The 22,337-nt window shown below is 37.5% G+C and overlaps 1 protein-coding gene across 2 annotated transcripts in view; it reads left to right on the forward strand.

The window, feature by feature from the left end:
* ZNF407 (zinc finger protein 407) overlaps nt 1-22,337 on the forward strand; it is a 338,560-nt gene that overhangs the window by 119,239 nt on the left and 196,984 nt on the right. For both annotated transcript variants that reach the window (XM_032694069.1, XM_032694063.1), the window contains exon 4: nt 13,037-13,111. In XM_032694069.1, the coding sequence (XP_032549960.1) occupies nt 13,037-13,111 (75 nt within the window). The remainder of the gene's footprint in view (nt 1-13,036; nt 13,112-22,337) is intronic.

Below are 22,337 nucleotides of genomic sequence, written 5' to 3' on the forward strand. Positions count from 1 at the left end.
TATCTGCAACATTGTCCCTCATCAAAAAGACTATAACATATTAGACATGTTCAACTCTTTCTAGGTCAGTGGTCTCAAAAATATTATTTAAAAAATTCTATGAAAAATTTTAAAACATTTCAATAAAATAAAAAAAAAACCAAACCATCAGGAGTTTCTTTTTGGAGGATCATGGGAACTGGTATTTATTCGAAATCATACTGTCTGTATAAAAAAAACCAGTTGCTTTTTATTTTTAGGTGGAATATTTAAGTGAAACTAAATGAAGTTTAATGGCTTATAACATGGCATGAATTTGTCAAAACTGATCAGCTGGATTGCTACACAATGAATACTGAAAATGTTCTGGTTTTTAGGCTTATAATAGCCTACAGCCATTCAAAAGTCAAAATGTTATTTGATGATTTCAGAATGTTAATGAAATTATTATTAATAGCACATATATTAATCTTAATGATATATGTAAATATGGGCAAATGTAAAGCTCTGTTGACACCAAAATAATTATTCTACTGCTGAAAGTAAACCTGGGGTTAAATTCCAGTGATCAAGCATAAAACGGTTTGCTCTAAATGTGTCAATAAAAGAATTTCTGGTGAGGTTTAAGGTTGTATACAGGCTTGGGTGATTTGGAGTATTTGTTAGTACAAAAAAATTTGAAAAGGAAAAGATGATTCTATTTTTTTTTAAATTAGCAGAAAATAGTAACAGACTGCTCTTACTAAAAAAAAATATGTAAAGGGCTTTGCTTTTTCGTTATCTTGATTTGAGAAAATTTCATATCTAGTAAATGTTTAAGGGGGGGAGGGACATGGGTGGGAGGGAAGTAGCATATATCATTCTCCACTGTGGATTCATTTGGATAACTGTACTTTCTGCTCTCAAAGTTGAAATGGTCCTTCTTTTGTAAAATACATAATTTTTTTTTCCTATTTGGTGGTGTTAATCAAGTGCAGTGTGGTTGTCACTATTGCTTTCTTTTTTTTAGGACGGCAGCAGATTTATGTCTAGTGAGTGTAGAAATTTGTCTGTAGTTACATGCAATAAACAGCAGGATACATTTTTTATTGTAATATCTATCTTTGAGAAATGTTGGTAGCAGGATATGATCTCTCTCTATTGCAATGTGAAAAAAACCTTTATTATATAGGAGAATTTCATGGCGTTTTACCTGTTGAGGGCCCTGTAGAGCCAGAAGTACAGTGACTTGACTAAGTGACAGGCAGTAGCAGCCGTAGTGTCACTGTGTATTATCACCTCATGCTAGCTGGAAGCACTCCCTGAAGCCGATCTAGGTTGTATAGTCCTAGATGAGGTCTTCATGGGTGCTGACCATAAAAAGTTCATCAAAGTAATGAGGCGAGGCGAGAGCTTGGCGCTCATGGGCAGAGCTCAGCACCAAGGAGTGTGAACCGGCTCCAGCTGTGACAATAAAACAGCAGGTGGCTGCTGTCATTAGGGGTGGCAGATGAGGCAGGGGACTAACATTCAGCCCACAAAACTCTCATTTGTTAGCCATCGCCACTGTACCATGCAAAATAGCTTCCATCTCAGTCAATTTTACTTTGCAAAATATTACACAGTCGCCATAAGAAAATTAGAGCCTTGGGTTTACAGGTTCCTTGGATCTTATAATCAGAAAACTCTGCGCTATCAGGTTATGTGGAAAATTGGACTTTTTTCTCCCCTGAACAGTTTGAGGATCTTTACAGTAATTTTATAATAGGTTGTTTCCACCCCGGCATGTGTTTATTGGTTAATATTTTGGACTATTTTGTTTGTAAGTCCTTTATAAAATCAAATCAATGCATTCATTCAGCCATGTGTTGCACATAACATTGCCTACTATTCAGTATTATAAAAGTTGTGCACTGATCAGACTATTTCTTTCTCTGTGTCTGCCCAGGTACAGACATTTCATGTCATAAATAATGGGTTTTTTTGGGGGAGTTCTGCTAATCTGAGAACTTGTAAAGAAACAGAACAGCCATTTGACTTGGTTTTTTTTTTATTTGCTCATTTCTGTTCCTATAAAATGAGAAAGCATTTTGTATGTATTTAATCTTTGCAGAATGTTTTTAAACTGCCTAAAATTTGGGGCCTTTCTCGGCTGAAAACCGTCCTGGGGCAACTCAGCCCTTCTGATGTGTAGAATGCAGCAAGCCCTGTGGGTCTCATGGCTTAAGCAGTGGGGGGGGTGTGTTTGTTTCAGTGTGAGAGCCGTTTTACTTGCATCCCGTTACAAAACTAAGCATGTCAGTGGTTACATGCTCTGTTCCATAGCTCCAGGAAATATGGGGATTTCAGGTGGTCATTTGGACATATAAGTATTTGTCTCAGTTATGAACATATAAAATTCCAGTGCTCCAACAGAAGCACATTCGTGAAAATCAAAATGTGATGCAATACTGAATAAAAGGAGTAACACTGCATGTGTTGGTACCTGTGTCACCTTTGCTGTCAGGTGCCCCTCTTACTGAAAGTGGACCTGTGGAATCCCATCATTTCATGCTGGCCCTTGAGACGAGGCTTTATGGGGCTGTGGTAGCAATGACAAGATGGATCGGGAAGGAAAAAAGCCTTTAATTGAAACTTCATTTCAGGAAGACAGTGAGACTGAAAATAATTTTATTTTTTTTAGATATGGTTTATGTCTCCTTATAGGACCGGGCTCTTGCTTTTTATATAAAAACCGAAGTTCTGTAATTTTTCCTGTTAGCAATGTACATTCCTTTCATTGCATCTTTTTGGGTAATTTCTTTCTTTTCTAGATAACATGCCATAAGCTTTTGTTTGCAACAACACTGATTTCTCCTTCACTTCTTTGTTCACATGTGCACCCAGTATGTGTTTGTTGGTGTATCCAGGACCTTGAGATCAAAGATGTTTTTTTTCTTAATTCCATTGGGCACCTATATAGTTCCTGTGTCTCTCATGCTTGATTTGTGGCCAGAAATGGTCAAAGTTAATCTCAATGCTGGCTAGGATTGGAGTATTCTTTGCCAGAGAACATATTCTGCTGTGTCACAGATATCATCTTTATGACTGTACTGATTTGTCTGATCTATATTCCCTTGGTTTTTCCAGACTGATTACAGTCTTCATACCAAATCCATGCAACATCCATACTGGACTGCAAGAGTGTGGGTTGTTTTTTTTGTGTGTGTGTGCAAAACGTCCTTCTAAATTCAGTGAGGATTTTATTGTCCTTGTTGCTTCAATAACAATTATATCTCAGATGAGTTCTCTGTTAATCCCTTCAGTCCTGGCTTTGGACTTCTGAAGTGAGTCCTGCTAGACATCAGAGGCAAACCTAAGAAACACCAGATTTTTTGCTTGGCAGCTTTAGTGATTAGTAATTCTCCTGCTAAGTCTGTGGCTGAAGTGATGAGAGGTGTTACCATTCACTTATGGGACAAGTGAAGTAATACCACTGTTACCAGACGGAATTCTCATTTGGATAGACTTTCTTGTGGCTTTTAATATCATCTGCATACTCTGTGTTCAGTGCCATAATTTGAGAGAGTTTTGCACATCTGTAATACTTGAATAGTGCATAACAGTCTGTCTGGTTTGCATATCATGGTTTCCTCTGAGGGACTGTTACTTCAGTTGGCCTTCTCCTCCTTCGGTGGTAGGAAGTTATTGCAACACTCAACTTTTGGGAAGTGTTGGGGATGGCTGTGATGGGAGTATCTGAAAAGACTGTGATGCCAGTTGAAAATGAAAGCTCTAAGCTTTTACTTATGCTCAGCTGCTGCTGATGTCTTTTAACAATGAAAAATCAAACATTAATCAAACGTGCTAGTCAAGTGTTAGATTGGTCTGATGATAGCATTCAGTCGTTCTTAGTCCATGAGGTAGCAATGGCCAGGTTCAAGGAACCATCCTTGTGCTTCAAATGTGTTTATAGGTATACAAGTATCAGATGCATTTTTTCTGGACTGGAACCCGTCTGGTCCAAATGATAACCTTCTTTTTTCCTTTGGCTGGAACCAGTCAGTTCTGATTTGACCAGCCTGTTGTTAAAGGTTCATGCATGTGGATGGTACTACTGATGGTTACAGATTACATCCTGCTGTCACAGTTTTACTATTTTTATGCAGCTACTTTGGCGAAAAGATATTCTGAAGTATTTTGCTTTCTACCTGAAGTCAAACAGTCTTGCAGAATGCAGAGATGTAAGGCAAAAAGGATATGTTTTACAGCTGAGTTTAAGTCTCAGGAATAAACAAATCAACCAGCACTTGCTTTCGTATGTCAAGCAAAGACCTAGGGCAAGATTCTCACTACTCTCACAGATCAAGTAGACTGCAGAGAGTTCGCTCCAGCCACCATCTATCACCAGCAGCATTTTCAAATTGTGGGGAAATTGTCAATAATAATTGTGTATGTCTTCTGATTGTGTATGACTTCTGAGCAGTTCAGTCATCAGACAGTGACCAATTTATTCATCTCATTCCTTTCTTGGTACATCTCAACTTTGCAAAAGACCACAGGCACTGTAGCTGCTGAATTGACTGAGTTATATATGTGGCACTTCTACTGCAGGCCCTATATATTTTCTAGCCCAGAATCAACTATCTTTGGACTTGTTTTGATTTCCTTTTAAAGACAGTCAAGAGTATATTCTTTTGATGATGAGGATTTCATTGTCAAGATATCTCTGCATAAACCTGGTGTTTCAGTCCACAGTGCCATTTTTGAGCTGTCAGAAAGAAGCTACAACAGTGACTTTTCATTCAGGAAGAACAAAGTATTAAATATATTTGCTTGGCTCTACCAATTCTACTTCTAAGTAGAAAGTCATTGAAACATCCTTACTTGGAGATAATCTTACAGGCTGTTTCTTGCACATTCAACAGGCATGGACTTTGCTCCTTAGAACCACTGGGAAACTCTGTAAAAACTGTCTGCAGAAAGTCCAATTTTTCTAAACTTGTCTCAGGGCACCTAGAGATGTGGTTCACCTGACTCTCCCAAAAGATTAAATCTATTTGAAGAACTCACTTCAGATATTTGCCTGTTCATCCGGCTGTTGCTTTCCAGATGCAAGATGATGATACATGGAACCGATGCTTACTGCATCCAGTTTTGTATCTGAAGTCCTGATCCTGCTAGGGAATGGACTGGATCACAAGTAGGGAGACAGGCCAATGTTTGAAGAAAGGGGAAGGAACGGAAAAGGGAGGGACCAGAGTTATGGGAATGTTGGATATACAAATCATGAGAAAAGACATAAGCAATATCTTGGTATCAAGGTTGGTAAGCACTATTTTGGATCACAGTGCTTATATCTGTAAACTTCATTTGTGTTTAAAGCATTCCTGCAGCCTCATTTAGCGTAGCAAGAGTGTTTTCTGGTGATGTCCTGTTTTCGGATGTTGGTGGTAATCTCTCTTAAATGCAAGGCCCTCCCAACACTGAGCCCAAGGTTGCATTTCAGAATTTAGACAAAGAGGTTCTGCATTGTGGTTGATTGTGGCACTAGAGAAAACACATTGTGATTCTGTCTTTTTCTTTCTTTTTTTTAATACTTTGTGCAGCTGTTAGATTACCAAACACCTGTTAGAGGTGACAGGTACAGATGCTTGATAACCAATGAAAATTAATAGAACATGTGATTCTTTTAGCTTAGAAGTGATTTGGTAAAATGTATTTAGAAATGTAATTACATACTGCTGCTGTCTACCATTATGACTTAACATTCATTAACTTCTCTGAATATTGAAACAAACATTTCTTGTAGCAGTACTAATTTTCTCATATATTTGTAAGGTGATTTCCTGAGAGTGAACACCTGACTTTAAAGTTTTTGCCACTGTTTATCTATTTTAAGGCTGGTCATTAAGCAAACAAAAGTAGAATGCCATTTGTTTACTTAGAGTTATCGCTTTTTATTGTATATCCAGATCAAAAAGTTACCAGTTCCCCTCTTGGGTTTCCACTCACCTTTATGTTAATAACAGTTATCACTGCCTGGACTTGGCTTATTCACGCAGCTGCCATTGAAGTGTACATTTTGTATTTAAAATAAAACCCCACAACACAAAACCCCCAAACCGATAAAGTTCAGAATGGAACTATAGCTAATTGACAGAAAACCTTATTTATTTATTTATTTATTTATTTATTACAAAATAAGTAACTTATTTATTTATTTATTTATTACAAAATAAGTAACTTCAGGTGAGTCACGCAATAATGAATGTGAGTTCCCTCATGGGGGAGGAAATAATATGAATATTGCCAGTATATTCCTTTTTTGCTGCAGTCCTTGCAATTGCAGACTGAATTTCTGTCCTCCATGGTTTACATTGTAACATACCTCTCTTAAAAGTGGGATGGTGAGAGGACTCAACAACTTTGGTTGGCAAGTTCAGCTTAAGTGGAACAGTAGAAGGTGTTTTCTGTTTTCTTTAGTTTGCTCTTTCTTTGTACCCAAGTCTCTTCTGCCAGAATATGTAAGAGGAGATAATTGTGCCTATTAGTACTACTTTACAACTATGTGGCTAATAATTCTTTCCCATCCTGAGGGGCACAGATTGGTGGCAGAGAGCTACAAGAATACATTGAGGGATGTCTCTCTCTTCCAGTTGATAGATACAGGAATATGCAGGAACAACACAGTGGATTGATTGATAGTGTGCAACTCATCCATAATGATCTGTCTGATATAGCAGTAAATTATTCTTGAGATTGATGCAGGTCATTGAACAATCCTGTTGTCTGTCATTCTGTTCAAAGCAAGGCAGGAACAGTAGCTGCTGTGATACTTAAGTCTGCCTTGGGTGCAAGCTGTGTACAGGTGTTCCATTAATATAAGTTGTTGTCATTTTATTTTTTTTTTCCATGGGGCAGCTTGGTTTCATTGCTAGCTTGTTACAGGTAACAGTAAAAAAGAGACGCGTTATTTTTAGAAGAAAAGGCTGTAATCAGTTGCACTGATGATTTCATAAAAATCAATTGAAAATGTTGAGATTTGAACTTCAGCAGCAAAACTCTTACATGAAAAAGTTGAAAAGTTAATAAATAATTAAGAAACATACCATGCATGGAAAATTGTAAAAAACCCCAACAAACAAAAATAACTCCCTAAAAAACCCCAAATCCAATCTTCAAACTTCAGGCAGAAAGGCTAATAAATCTCAGAAATTCCAAACTTATGTTAATCTTTAGGTTCCATGAATTACCATGCTATCTTCCTACGGCACTCTGGTTTTTGTCTTGTTAAGGTTGGCAAAGTTGACTTCATTTAAGTCTTTTGATTTCTCTTTTCAAGAGAAAAAGGTTGAATTTTCCAGTCTGCCAAGTTGCTCGCTCTTGAATATGAGGATGTATGCGTTTTGCTTTCCAGTTTAATTACCAGTGTTTAGTGAGGGGGGAGCATAAAATAGCCATATCCTTCTTTAACACATGGGGTCAGCAGGGAGTACAAGTCAGTGTGTCACAGCACTCTCAGCATCGCATATTTGGTGATTACACACGACTTGTTAACTTTTTAAAATGTTATGGTGTGGGGTTTTTTTGTTGTTGGGTTTTTTTTGTTGTTGTGTTTTTTTTTTTTTTTTTTGTAACTTAAGAAGAATAACCATAACTGTTATTTGGAAGTAATAAGACCTGCTTCATTTGGCTGGTAAATGAGTCAGGACAAAACCTCATCTTTCCTAAGCAGGGTTCTAGGCTTGACATCCTGTCACAGAGGGCATGCAATTTTTCAGATATTTGGATGTTTTCCACACTAGCCTTCGCCCTCTCAGATATTTACTTGAACCTGACATCTTGTCACAAAGGGCATGAAGCCTTTCAGACTACTGGATATCTTCCACACCAGACTCTGCCCTGCCAGATACTTTCTTTTAAATTGAGTCCCTTGCACGCAGTCATGCAAGAGAGTTATCAGCGCCCCAGTCTGGACCCTTCAGCGTCAGCAAACATCCACAAATGATGGACTTGAAGAAATTCTCAGGAATTCGGCCTTTTGTGCATGTGGAGGAAAGATTACTTGTTACAGAAAACCACTGCTTTATGGAAAGTTTTGGATTTTCCTCTACCCTCTTGTTGCTGAAGTTAACCTGCTGAATACAAAATCCTGATGGAGAGATGAGATTTGGATAGCAACTTTTGATATAGTTTGGAGAATTTAAAAACTTGAAGTTTTTTAAGTTTGCATAGGCTATTTATATACTATTTGACTAAGTGCTGATTTGAACACGTGAGGTTCTAGTTTTATGGGTAGCACATGTGCTACTTAAGTGCGTGCAAAATTCTGTAATTACATATGTAAGTTTTATTGAACATTCTGAAATACATGTGAGTCATGGTATTCCTTGAGAAAATGCACCATTTCTTTCTCTTACTAGTTGCAATCCCTATTGGTATGAGTCCATGTGAACCACACATTCAACTACAAACAATTAGGGTGTTTTTCAAGGCACAATAAAGATCAAGAATACTTTGTTAAGGTAGTAAGAGTCCATGTTGTTATTTGCTTGCCTGAACATACCCCAGTCCCCCTTCTTGGCATGATGTGTGAAGCTTGCCTTGATTTTCTGGTTTCTTGCCTTAAGTGGAGATACAAGGACAGAAATTCAAGCACAGATCACATAAAACAAAACTGGATGCAGACAGAATAATGTATTATTTCATCATATTCTGTGATGGTATAAAAAAGTTTGAGATCCTTTTTCTTATTATTCCTTGAAGCTATCAGATCTCCTGGGTGATTTATCCAAAATGGTAAACATTTTATCCTTTCTGTGTTCCTGAGACCTATGCTAAAACCAAGCACTAAATGCTAATAATTTTAAAATAATAGCATTCTATTCTGCTTCTCATGTGTTCGTTTGTGGGTTTGAATTTTTTTTTTAAAGGCTCTTCAGCAGCTTTTTAAAACATCCTGTATACTTAGGTCATGCAGTAGCTTACCTGTATTCTCATAATTAAATTCACGTATAAAGAGGTTTTGGACAGTTTAAAGGATATGTAAAGGATATTGAGAATATGAATAAAGGGTAGATATTCATTGTTATTCTCCTGGACTTTTCTGCTGTCATTGAACATTGTTGTCTGTAAGATAAATTCTCCAAGAGCAGTTGCAGAGAGCAATGTATCCACTGAGAAGTGATTTAAAATTGCGCATCAACTGCTGGATACCTTGTTTGTAGAGTTCCACAAAAATAAATTCTCATGCTGGTCCTCCTCAGGAGTTATGTGCAGTTACAAGATGACTGGTCTGTTGACATGGCTTCAAGTGACTCTCTGTAGAGGTAAGATGTTGCTCCTTCCTTGGAACAAGGCCAAGGCTGAGCACTTGGTAAACACTCAGGAAATAACAGATTTCATGATTTTATGGGCCAGAATGCTTGTTTTGGTTTGTGTGTGTGTGTTTTTGTTTTTTTTTAACTAGGCTTTTCGCTAACACAGTGATGTACTTATTAAAAAGGAAAGAGCAATTATGTATTCAAAACATAATAAAACTTAGAATCTTTTACCCTCTCATAGCAAGATACTTCACAGAGCACAGTTCTCTCCCTGCAGAGAAAATGAGAGAAGAGACAATACATGACAGATTATTCATATTCCTTGGATACTGTGATGATAAACATTGTACATGCTGAAGAATTTGTATTACACTAGAATAAAAAGTGGAAGCAAAGATTTTCCAATATATTTCTTTATTCCCAGAATAAGAAGTCCCTTTGTTTCTTTTGTACTTTAAAATGTTCTTTTATAACTGAAGACAAGTCTGTAGAGGCTTCTAAATCAGTTACAGGCATTCTGAGAGTGAGTCCAAGTACTGTTTGAAGATTGCCATGGAATATGAGTGGTCACGTTCCTACAAAGCCACAATTCTTGTAAACTGAAAACAGAGTATTGTGCAAACTTATTTTGGGAAAGGTGCTCATGTATTTGTGATTTAAAGTTATTTTTATTTACAGTTTGTGTACAAAAAAATTGCCCATAGGGAATGCAGATGCTATTCTAAAGCTCTGTGTAATTTTTCAACTCATCTTTAATTTATCCTGAAGTTTGAACATAAAGTGTATAAGACTGAGGATTGTTGCTGGTTTGGAGCCAGAGGAGATGAAAATCACTAAAAAAGTTAACCCAACATAATGCTACTGCAAGCAAACAAAATCCTACCTACTCACCTTTTTCCACTTTAGGAGAAGGCTTCTAGGAGCAAGCTTGCTAAAACATGGAGGGAATTCCCAGTAACCATGACTTGGATGTATAGGCTAGACATTTCTGCTTTTTGAGACCTGGCCCTCAGGAGAGCAGCTGGGCTTCTTGTCTTCATGTGAGTTGAGGATGAATTTGTTCAGACAGATCAGAGTTTGTAAAACTCGTCCCAGGCCTCTAGTCTGGCCTGGTTTGCATGTACTGGAAACAATAGAGTATGGCAATTACAGGCTTTTCCTACTCCCTTTTGATGCGTTTCTGAAATGTGTTAGTTTTTAGCATTTGAATATTTCTATTTTCACTGGAATTAAAAACAAGAAATGACAAATTCAGTGAAGCCAGAATAGGTGCTTACTGTAGCTAATTGAAAGATTCCTTATGATTTGAAGATGTAGTAGTGCAATATATTTTGAAAGCATTCACTCCTTGAGTCCTTACGTGTGCCAGTCAAACTTCCCTTGAGATTAATTTCAAAGGCCAAGGCTAAGTCATGTCTATCAATTCAATTCTAGCAGTAGTTTAGGAATAACTGATTTACCTCAGCAGAGGTAAATATCAAAGATAAACCCATTATTTTTTGACTAGTAAAACAGTAATTGCTTGGGAACCCAGAGTTACTGAATGTACTGAAAACATTTTTGTGTTTGTTTTGTAAAGCCAGCAAACACTTCTACCACCGCTCTGAAAATCACCTACAGGATTTAGTAAACAAAACCAAATAGTTCCCACTTGTCTTTTTTGTTTGTTTGTTTGTTTTAGGTTTTTTTTGTTGTTGTTGTTTGTTTGTTGCTGTGGTGGTGGTGGTTTAATGAGTTGTCCGCAAACTCAGCATGCAGCCAATGTTGTTTAGGCTTTGCCTCTTGTTTCAGTAAGGGCTGTCTCTGTTGGTAATATTTTTTTCATCTTGTTCTCAGTTTCTTATGAAAATACCAAGCTTGCTTTTATTTTTAAGGCCTGATTCTGTAAGGTGGGGAGCTGCTCCTGAGCTTTGCTGAGCACTCCAGACTTGCACAGAGGCATTCTGCCTCCTCAAGTCTGAAGTCTTCAAGCCTTAAATGTTACTAGATGCTGAGACACTTACTGAGTCAGGGTTCATTTTATCTGTGCTATGTAACAGCAGCAAAATGGATACTAGAACCTAGATACAACAGAGAGGGAGCAGCTAATGCAAGATTAATTGCTCCATGTTATTAACAAAGCCTTTGTGTTTGATTTTACAGAAAGGTATTTCTGTCTGTACCCCCTGCAGTTGTGTGGTATATGAAATGTTCAGCCTTTGTTTGGAAGCATCAAGTACACAGGCTCAGAAAACAAAACCCACTTCCCTAAAAATACTGTGTAGCTGGTTGGGATCTTTATATTCCATGTAAATAGGAAAGCATCCCTTTACAACTCTGATTACACGTTGCCTTTTCACAGTAATATTGTTGAGTTTATTTTTCTTTTATAGAAGGAATGTGGAAGTTTGTAACAGGAAACAGAAGTATTAGTGAAGATATGTTTGGTACCTTTCACAGCTATGTGGAAAAGCAAGGGCAGTATGTTTTGTATGCCTTATGCTGTTATTAGAACACAATTTTTATATTGTTACAATTATTTTCCCTATGTACAGTAATTCTGATGACACTTACATAGTAGTGATGGTAACAGTGTAATGGATTATTCACAGTGGTAAAGGTTATGATGCCATACTTATAAATTGTGTAGGGAAAAGTATTTAAGATAGTTTTTTAATGTCTTTTTGTATGTATTTAAATAAGACAGTATTATATTCCTACACCTTAAGGGATGCACAAGAGAGATTCTCGTAATAATGTGCAAGTGCCTAAAGTAGATCCGACACAGAGAAGCTACATTAACATAATTGTAAAGGAAAAGTACTGTGTCTTGGCTTTTGTGGCTCTTATACCCCATAGTGCTAGTGTTTTACAGTCTTTCCATTGTCCATTACTGCAAACATGTCCAGATGAATTCAGCATTTAATGTTAAAAATCTTATAACATGCCAGTTTGATTTGTAGCCCTTCATATCATGGAATGCTAATTAAAATCATATTTTTGCATATGTCATGCCTTTCATGTACATATGCAAATGGAGTCTATTGCCTTTCAGCTATTAGTAATTAACTTTATGAAGGACAGCTGTAATACATAATTAACAAAAATGTTTGCAAGCCCTTTTCACACTGAAAGTTGTAACAGTAAAATTTTTGCTTATGAGAGAACCATTTTAGTTTGAAGCTTCAGTCTGATATCTAAATGGTTTGAAGCAGTCATATGACATAATTAAATTGATGTTATGGTCTTATCAGCAGAAGAATGGTGTTTGATAGGCTCCTATCTGTTTCATTATGAATGTTGCTAAAATGAAAGTAAATTATCTATGTTTGGTAGAAATATAATGCCAGGTAGTTGCTGCTGTTGGTGCTTTGAAGAACGTCTTGACAGTTTAAACACTATTCCTGCTCATGGTGTGTTCATGAACATGTGCTTCACCTTTTTTATCCTTTTTTTTTCCTACGAGGCTGTAAAATAACTAAGGCTATTAATTTGTTTCTATGTATACCTCTTTAAATAATTAATACAATGAAGTTTGACCCGCATAAACAGTGATTAAAGCATCTGATCTTGTTGTATTTTCATGTTACTCATTAAAAACAGTGGAACTACTTTGTATGAAGAAGGATTTCAGGATGGGCCCATTAGGCTTAAATAAAGGTGTAAATAAAACTGTATTAGTTTATTACATAAGAAAAATATTATTTACGTAAAATATACTATATTATCATTAAAATGTGTAAGATGTTCTAATTAAAAAAGTAAACTTCCTGGGTTTTCTGTTTGTTTGGCAGGGTGGCATTTGTGATGAAGAAGCATTTAAATACTCATTTACTGGGCAAGCATGGAGTTGGCACACCCAAAGAAAGGTAAACTACTTTAAAATTCTTCTTCATTTTATCCTATAGAGCATGTGGAGTCTTTTTCTGGAATATTTAGCTTGCCCACACTGAAGTCATCTGGATTTTTAACCTCACCTCAAAGGGAAAGCCAACATACTTAAGTGCTCTGATGGCATGGTGCTTATGACACGTCTGTAGAAAGAAATTCTGTGTAAAAGGTGTAGGATTTGCACCTTTTGGGATTTTTTTTTGAGAGGTGATATTATTTTCTCAAAAATTCTATAGTTTTAAATGTCCCTCTGAGTACAAAATCAAATATTTTTTTAATTTTTTTCTTTTAAATTTTCTTGCTGGCCTTGATGCTCATAGGTTTATAAAATGACTTTCTAAGATTCATGTTATCACTGAGATCAAAGTCACAGAGGATTCAAAAAGAAAATTTCCTCAGCGTTCTTGGGCAGGAAGGAAGATTTGGTGTTTTGACTATTTTTAAAAGGAATTAATTTATTTTTTCAGTCTGCGTACAGTAACTTATTTTCAAACTTTGTTTGCAAGCAGGTTATTTTTTCTGTGATTTAAAGTATAACTGTGTTTTACAAACTAAATGGCGTTGTGTTTGCAGATAAGCAGATTTTGCTTTAGATTTATTGGACACATTGTGTCATAACTATTGCTATTTCATTGAATTTTTGGGGCAACTAGAAAATTGATGTGTTTTGGATAGCCAAAAGATCACATATTCTCTCAGTCTGGGTAGATGGAGGGGTTCATTGCTGGATGCTTAATGCTGTTTCAAGTATTGATGCCTTGTAACTCATTCTTCTGGTGTAGGCTTTCATAAATAAAGAGTATTTTCTTGTTTTGGTATGAAGGAAGAGGAAAATAAATGACAGCTAGGAGCTATAGAAGACTGCAAAGCTCCTTCTGGGTCATGTTCATTTCTTGTTAAAGACACTGGAAATGGTAATCAATTAGACCCTTTCCTCACAAGTTCATGACACTTAAATCACTGAGGGACCTAAGAGTAGTTTTAAATTAACGCACCGTATACACCTTAGTTTGACTAAGCACTGTTTTAAGTGGTGCTTATATTTTTAATGAGATTTCCTCTGTGAAGGGCTTAACCAGAATTTCCCTAACATGTGATTATTTAAAGAGTTTTGAGATATTGTATTTAATCTAAAATACAAAATGATGCATTGAACAACAATTACAGTTTCATCAAAGCAGATATCATATTAAAGTTTATATTGGTTGTCTGTTGTCATAGCACAACAATTACAAAAAATGTTTTGCTCTGGTGGCTTTTTTTTGTAACTGGAAGCATTCAATACTAATATTTTCTTTTACAATGGGGTACTTACTGTACAGTCATCATAAATACAACATAGAGATAACTTGCGTTACCCTAGTGAATATGTGCACAATAAAGGATACATACAATAGATTTCCAAATATAGCATCTTAGCCTGAGAGGCATATTTTTAGTGATCATCATCTTGAAATGAATTCCTAAACAAGCAGAATGCTATGAACTAAATCAGTTGTTGCTGGCTTTTGTTCGTGTGATTGTTCTGAAAACCTTCTGGTTGTTTCCGTTTTCCCCATTTCTTCCCATATTCCTTCAAGGCTTTCTGGCTGGCCCACCAGCATGGTGTGAGGAGGAGGAGGAGGAGGAGAAGGAGGGGAAGGGAAGTCCCTCCCCTGCCACCCCTTTGCAAGGTGGCAGGTTAGTAGCCCTCGCAGCCCTGGCTGCCTGAGGAGCAGAGGAGCCCCATTAAGGCCTACAACCTCCCTGCCCCGTCTGCGAGCGCGGGCTGTGGCAGCTTTGCCCCCAGGCCAGCATAAAGAAGTGATATTTGAGTGACTTCATACCCTCTTCTTTTGCAATTTCTTTGTCCATCTTTCGAGTATTTCTTATCCACAATGCCTTTTTAGGTGGCATTTCAGCTTAATGTAGAGCAGCATCAAACAGTAGTGGCAGAGCTACAACAACAATATAAATTTCTAGTCGCAGTCCCTCGCTAGTGATGGGGGATGTTTAAACCACGTGATCTAATGCAGTAAATATCAAACCACCGTTGCTTTCCTTTCCTATTATGAGAGAGTTTGATGCCTTTTAATGGCTTTAGGAACCAAAGAAATCCTTCTTCAGTGTGTTAAACAATCACTTTGGGTATAAAGATATTATAAATTAAGTTATGTAGTTTTCTTACCTATGCCTTGATTATAATTTTGCAAGCTTGCTATTTTTTAATTTCTCTAGGACAATATAATCAGTTTATTTTTTATGTTTTGAATTTGATTCTGCCCTCTGATACATTGCATATTATAGCAAATACTAATAGAAGCTAGCTAAATAGGCTGTGACAATTAAATTAATAATGCATTTTATTTGCAAGTGTTTAGTCTTCATGGTTTGACTGATATATGCAAAGATGGTAATTTATTAAAAGTAAATTCATGTAATTGTACTACAGAATTTGATGGACCAAAAAAAGTTGTCAGCATGACTATCATCAAAAACAGAAAATTGAAAAGGAGTTCAAAAGGGTGCTTGAAAAAAATAGGTATAACCCATACACCCTGAAAAATTGAAGCCCTTCTAACAAACTTCTCAGAATGGAATTTCCGATGGCAAGCATTGAGAGAGAGTTCTGAGAGGAAGAGAAAAATTACATTTACAATTTAGTCAGCAGTACAACTAGTGCACCTTGCTCTCACTAGCTTTCCATAAGCATTGCTTTTTTATCGCAAAAGGGAAGGGTTATGGAGGCTGTAGAAATGTTTGCATGTGCAGATATAGAAAACAAGTACAATTCATGGTAAGATTGCTACTAATACATATTTTGTTTCAAGTTTCTACATTTTTTTTAATAAGACAAAATTGACTTAAGGGACAAATACTGTGTAGTTGAAAATCACATAAGTTCTTTTAAAAATAGCCTTCTAGTAAAATATCTGCACATTTCAGACACAAAAACCCTTACTGCCTAGTCCATTGTGATCATTACCATTTAATAGCTAACTCAAATGTGGAATGTTTTAACAGAAAAAAATTCCTCTAAGGTATATTTTCCTGTTATTGGAACTGTGATACTGATTTATTGTCAACTTGAATGTGTCTCAAAACTGGCATGTTATCTGCTAAGTCCAAGGCCAGTACATATTTGGTACTTCAGTGTCAGTAATCTTCATGGGACCTATAACTATATCTTATTGGCAGGATAAATCTTTGGCTACACCTTTATTGTGTCTAGGAGACATTGTGGTTGAGGACAAGGTGAATGCATCAGTAATGTTAATGGTGCCAAGTTCTAATTTCTGTTACATCGTTATATTACTTTGATGTAAATTGTGGCAAAACACACAACAAATGGATGTTTCACTATTAAGTATAAGATATATACATACGCATGAAAATAAGAGCAAGAAAATAAAAATAAATTCACTAAGTCGTTCATCAGTGAGACTGAATTCTGACAGTGTTAAGTACAACTCTGGATTTAGAAATTTTTAGTAAGAAAAATACATTTAACTATTCTTAAGGGATTTTTTTTAGGGACACCATTACTTATGTACAATATGCATTTTATGGTATATGATACTTTCTTAACTAGATCTGTCATGCTATCTGATACATGCTTAAACTGGTTTTTTTTTTACATAAGAAAAGGCCATAGAAGAGCCTTAGTAATTGTTTAATTATCTCATCTTCTGTATTAATTTTAAGTTATGAGTTACCTCTGAAATAACTTTTAGCATGTGAGTAATCTCGTTGAGTCAAATAGGATCATTCATATATATAAAGTTACTTAAAGAACAAACACTTGCTGAATTGGAATATCTGTTGCAAAAAAATTTCTGTAATGGTCATTAAAAATATGTTTGGTTTTGTAAGGTTCTTCTGGCATTTTCTTGGGCTTTAAAAATGGGATCAGTGCCAGTAAGATCATAATTTTCAAATTATCTTGATTGATTGAAAAAGCTGTGTAGTGATTTCATCTTGAGAGCAAGAGCTGTAAGTAAATACCTATTTCTATGTAGTAGCAGGCTAAATATATTTGCGATGCTTTTTCAAATAATGTTGGAATATAGCATACTTCTAAAATTTGTGTATTTTTTAAATAACTCCTTTGAAGTAAAAGAGATACTTCCTAGGTACCTATTGTTTAATGTGCTTGCATAAGCCCATCTACTAGTGTATAAATATCATCAAATATACAAGACTGTATGGTATGTTGGCAAAAGGGATTGTTGAGGTCTGAAAAAAAAGTAGCCAGGAAAAATGAATGGGGATTTGCTGTTCCGTATATTATTTAGAAAACTGTCTTGTAATCAATCAATTGCTGTGTCCTAATATCTCCATTTTGAATGTAAAACTAGAAGTAAATCAACTCAACCAGTGCAATCCTCTTTTATTTAATTGAACTGCTAATCCTTCTTTTGAAGCATCTTTCTTTCCTTGAGTAGAGAAATTTGTGATAGTAACTATTTGATATGCCTGTTTTGGATTATGCTACCCTGAACCTGCGAAGTAAAAGGATCGAGTTGATAATTACAGCAGATTTTGGGTAAACAAGTGACAAAAGTCAGAAAGTGATGTGCCATACATACATACATATATATGTGCAATCATTTTGTAATAGCTTGCTCATGTTCTGAAGGAATGGGTTCTGTAAGTGGCTGTCTCAGAAAGGTTTCCAGTTAGAGGCATTGACAGTACATATGGATGCACTGGAGGAGAGGCTACCTGAAATACCAGAGGAGTAGTGTGCCGAGTCTTGCCTTCAAGCTTTGTCATCACCTTTTTCTACTTCTTGCAAATAAGTTTGGGCTTTTCAACTGAAGCCTAACGTTACTAGGTTAACTGAATAGGAATGAAAAATTTTACTCAATTGATTATTTCCTGCATTTGGCTTAAAAAGGGTTTTGGAAACTTACATACTCATTCTTCGCAAAAGCCCTAAGGAAAGAAATGTAGCTTTTTCTTGAAGTATTTGCTGATTGGAAGTTTAAAATGAGAGGAGTGGTGTGGAAAGGACTCAATGTTTTAGCATTGGTTGGGAGCTAAAGTTTTACCCAAGATGTATGTTAAGCATTCAGTGCTTTGGAACCTTACTTGACCTTTGAAAGCAGTATTTCCCTCTGGTGTTCAGCTCTTGTCTGGTGCTACACTGTTTCAGAGTGTGAGTGTAGGTACAGGCTCCACAGTCACTTGTTGCCGGAGTGCTTTTCTCTGTCTGTGGCTGTCCCAAGGAACATAAGGAAGCCAGGGAGGTTACTTTGGGCTTCCCCAGATATTAGAAGATGTGCTGAAAATTCACAGCTTTTCTCATGACATGTTGTCTGTAGAACACATATTTGTTTACTTCGCTGCGAAAAAATAAAGAGTAGGCAGCCATTTATACTGTTGAAGATGGTTTTCACAAAGGCAGATGATTAATTCAGCATCTTTTTAGAAAGAAAAATAACAACTGAAGGCCTGCAAAAGAGTGAAATTATTTTACTACTCATTATTTGTTCTTCCTATAATCCTGGCAATCTTAGAGTTTGATTCAGAAGGAAGGGAAATCTGAAGTAAGTTTATTTTAGGTGTTAGGTATGTGAGATGTTTTGGAAATTTCTGTAGTCAGCAACAGTCTTCCTGTTGGGAAGGCTTAAGTGCCATGGATAGAAGACAGAGGAAGTGCCTAATGGAATTCATGCTGCCCACAGTGAGCACCTCTGGCTAATTTTAAGCCTCATAACAAGCTATAAATGATGATCTCACATTCGTAAACAACCAAGTACTGTCTAGAACATAGGTTATTAGTTTCGTTAGCAAGCATATGCTAACATTGAGAATCTGTGGAAGACAGTATGGGTAGTTGCTGAAAGCTGCAGGTTTTTTTCCAACAGTTTGTTTCCAAGGAAAACACAGTTCTTTGTTGCATGTCATCAGCCAAAAAGTGGTAAGCTGCAAACTGATCCCTTCTCTATTGTAGTCAGCTGAAAGTAAGTATATCTCTAGATCACTTTTTACCTGTGCAGGACTGGAAGCAAGAGACCCGTTCAGACAGTTACACAAAGTATGTTACACTACTTTGAATATGTACCAGGTTGTACTTTGTGACATTTGTGGATGTGAAATGTTCTTTGTCTCGGGTGGTATCATGACTCTTAGCTTTGATCCATCTATAAAATACAACACAAATATTTATTGAGTACATTATAAAGAAAATGGAAACATAATCTCTTGACCGTGCTGCAGTGAAATATTTTCCATATATTCTGAGGAATCATGAGGAGTATTTTGTGAACTTTGGGACTGAAAACAGAAATACTGTGGCAAACGCTGTGTATGACTGATGGTAAAAGCTTAGCTTCTACTTTTAAACTATGTATGTCACTTCACAATACTTCCATCAAGTTACAGTGCTATCAGGACTATTTTTCTGCAGCCAAAGCAAGTGCATTTGTCCACGTTTGCTTAAGTTTCACCACCTCAAGGTGGAAATAAAATGCTGGAAAAACATGTTCTGAAGTTGAACAGTGCCATGAACACAGTTCTAAAATCACCCCCACAGTGCTATAATGTTTAAAAAAAAAAGGTGACTGAGACTTAAATAGTAGAAATCTAGAGGTCTTGTTGTATTTTAAAGACAGTCTTCTGCATCGTGAGCCTGCGTGGTGTGATCTGCACCGGTCTCTGGTGGGTAGAATCATAGGACAGCCCAGGTTAGGAAGGGACTCCAAAGATCATCTGGTCCAACCATTCATGGCAAGGGGAACTTAGAGGAGGTCATCTAGCACTGTCCAGTCACATCTTGAAAATTTCCAGTGATGAGAGCTTGTAGTGGTTTGGACTTTGTTTTCCCCCAGAGGATAAGAAAAGTGGTAGACCCCAAGGGGTGGAAACCCCTGGAAGTTTTGAATTTCTGTCCAATGAGCGCTCCTGCAAAAAAATGTAAACATATCACAACCAGACCGGAAGAGAAGAGTTGTAGTTTTAGGTGGAGGAAGGTGGCCATGTTGTGAGCCACGAGGAAGGGGCTCTGAGCCCCACAGGGGGGCTTTGGCCCCCAGCCCCAGCTGGGGCCTGTGGGGACCTGGAACAGCATAATGCTGGGCTAGGTGCCTGTAGTTATGCCGGGAGATGTTTTTCTCCATGGGCGCAGAGCAGCAGCCAGCACTGACCGGAGAAACGGTGGCAGAGAGCCAGAAGAGATAAGAACTGAACCGAAGAAGCAACAAAGACATGCAGCACCAGAGAAGGGACTCCTGGAAGGAGACCTGAGGGAAAGAGAGTCAGCAACTGAGTTCTACAGAGTTCTTGGGGGTAAGAACTGATACCAGACCCCCCAAAACTCCTTTGAGACCTCCTGGAAGGAGGAAGTTGATAGACTCTTACTTGAAAGAGCCTTGAAGTGCAATATGCACTGCAGAGAGGAGCTGAGAAGCTCGGACGTCCTGAGAGCTCAGCCAGGACGGAGTGTGGGAGGTTGGCCTTGAGGGCCCTCCCTTGCTGCAAGCTACAAAGAAGCTCGCAGCCTGAGACAGGGCACAGAGGCCCTGCAAGGAGCTTGAATCTCCTGGAGATACCAGACCGTCACGAAGACCCCCCTGCGTCTTCGTGATATGACGTGGTGAAACGACCTTTGTCTGGGGTTACGAAGTCCACGGAAGACCCCTCATTGGAGAGATGAGTGGCGGAGGGGGATACCCCCTCGTGTGTGCTGGCAGAGATCCAGCTATCAGCTGCTACAAGAAACAGAAGAGAGAGAGAGAGCCTGCTGCCTTAGAAGATGCTGCTGCTTAGTGACTGCTACTCTGAAGAAGCTGCTGCTCTGAGGGACTGGAAGAGATCTGTCCTTCTTTCCCTCCTGGACTTTTATTTGGAGGGGAGAAGAGATCTGATCCATTGTAAATACTTATGTCATGGTAGAGATAGTTGTAGTCGTGTGTATAATGTATTGTAGTATTTATTTGTATAGTCATTGTAATATATTCCCTTTCCCCCACTTTGAGTCTGGTTGTGTTTTGTCTGGAAAAAAACCCATCTCACATTGGGTTGAGATGTGGAAGGGGGGATGGAGCTAGGGAATTGGAATTTGGGCTATCTCAAACCATGACAGAGCTCTACCACATCCATGGAGGAAGTTGTTCCAGTGAATGATTATTCTTACTATAAAAATTTTTTATGTTGATGTGAAACCTTTCCCAATGCAACTTGCACCCATTGCCCCGTGTCTTCTCTGCGTGGCTCCTTGTGAAGAGAGAGCCTCTATCCTCTTTGTAGCAGCCCTTTAAGTCCTGGAATAGCATGATGAAATCCCACTGAGCTTTCTCTTCTTAAAGGTGGTAGGTGGTGGACAGAAAACTGGCTGTTCTAGCTTGGGTTTTAGGGACAGGTTGTTTTATGCAGAAACTGTTGCTGCTGTCTCTTGATAGTATATTTTGTAAGGAAAGAGTAACAATAGGATCTTAAAACACCTTTTGATTCTGTAAGTGAAGCTGAACGGCACTTTCTGTGTTTAGGCTTGTAATAAAAAAACTCACATCATCTTTGTATTACAGTATAAATTTACTTTTATAAACAGTAGTAATTATGAGGCTTCATACAAAACTGTCAGTTTCATACAGATTGTTCCACCTCCTCTTGGTGTCACAGAATCACAGAATGGCTTGAGTTGGAAGAGGCCTTAAAAAAATGCCTCTAGTTCCAAATCTCCTGCCATGGGGAAGGACACCTTCCACTAGTCCTGGTTGCTCAAAGCCCCATCACAGCAGGCTTTGAACTCTTCCAGGGATGGGGCATCCACAGCTTATCCAGGCAACCTGTTCCAGTGCCTCACCACCCTCTGAGTAAAGAATTTCCTTTTAACTTCTAGTATAAATCTCTCTTTTAGTTTAAAACCATTCCCTCGTGTCCTATCACTAATTGCCTGTGTAAAAAGTCACTGTCCACCTCTTTAACTCACTTTAACTACTTGAAGGGTGCAATGACGTCTCCCCAAAGCCATCTTTTCTCCAGGCTGAACAATCCCAACTCACAAAATCTGCTTTCGTAAGAGAGGTGCTTGAGGTCTCTGATCATCTTCATGGTACTTCGTATTATTTCAGACTGAAATACAAGGTGATATTCTCTGATGCCTGATAAATAGTTGGTCCTTATAAAGAAATATCATGAAATCATAGAATAGTTTAAGTTGGAAAAGACCTTTACTATCATTAAATCCAAACATTAACGCAGCACAGCCAAGTTCACTGC

Source organism: Chiroxiphia lanceolata, chromosome 1 (assembly GCF_009829145.1).
Source record: "Chiroxiphia lanceolata isolate bChiLan1 chromosome 1, bChiLan1.pri, whole genome shotgun sequence".
Classification (NCBI taxonomy): Eukaryota; Metazoa; Chordata; class Aves; order Passeriformes; family Pipridae; genus Chiroxiphia; species Chiroxiphia lanceolata.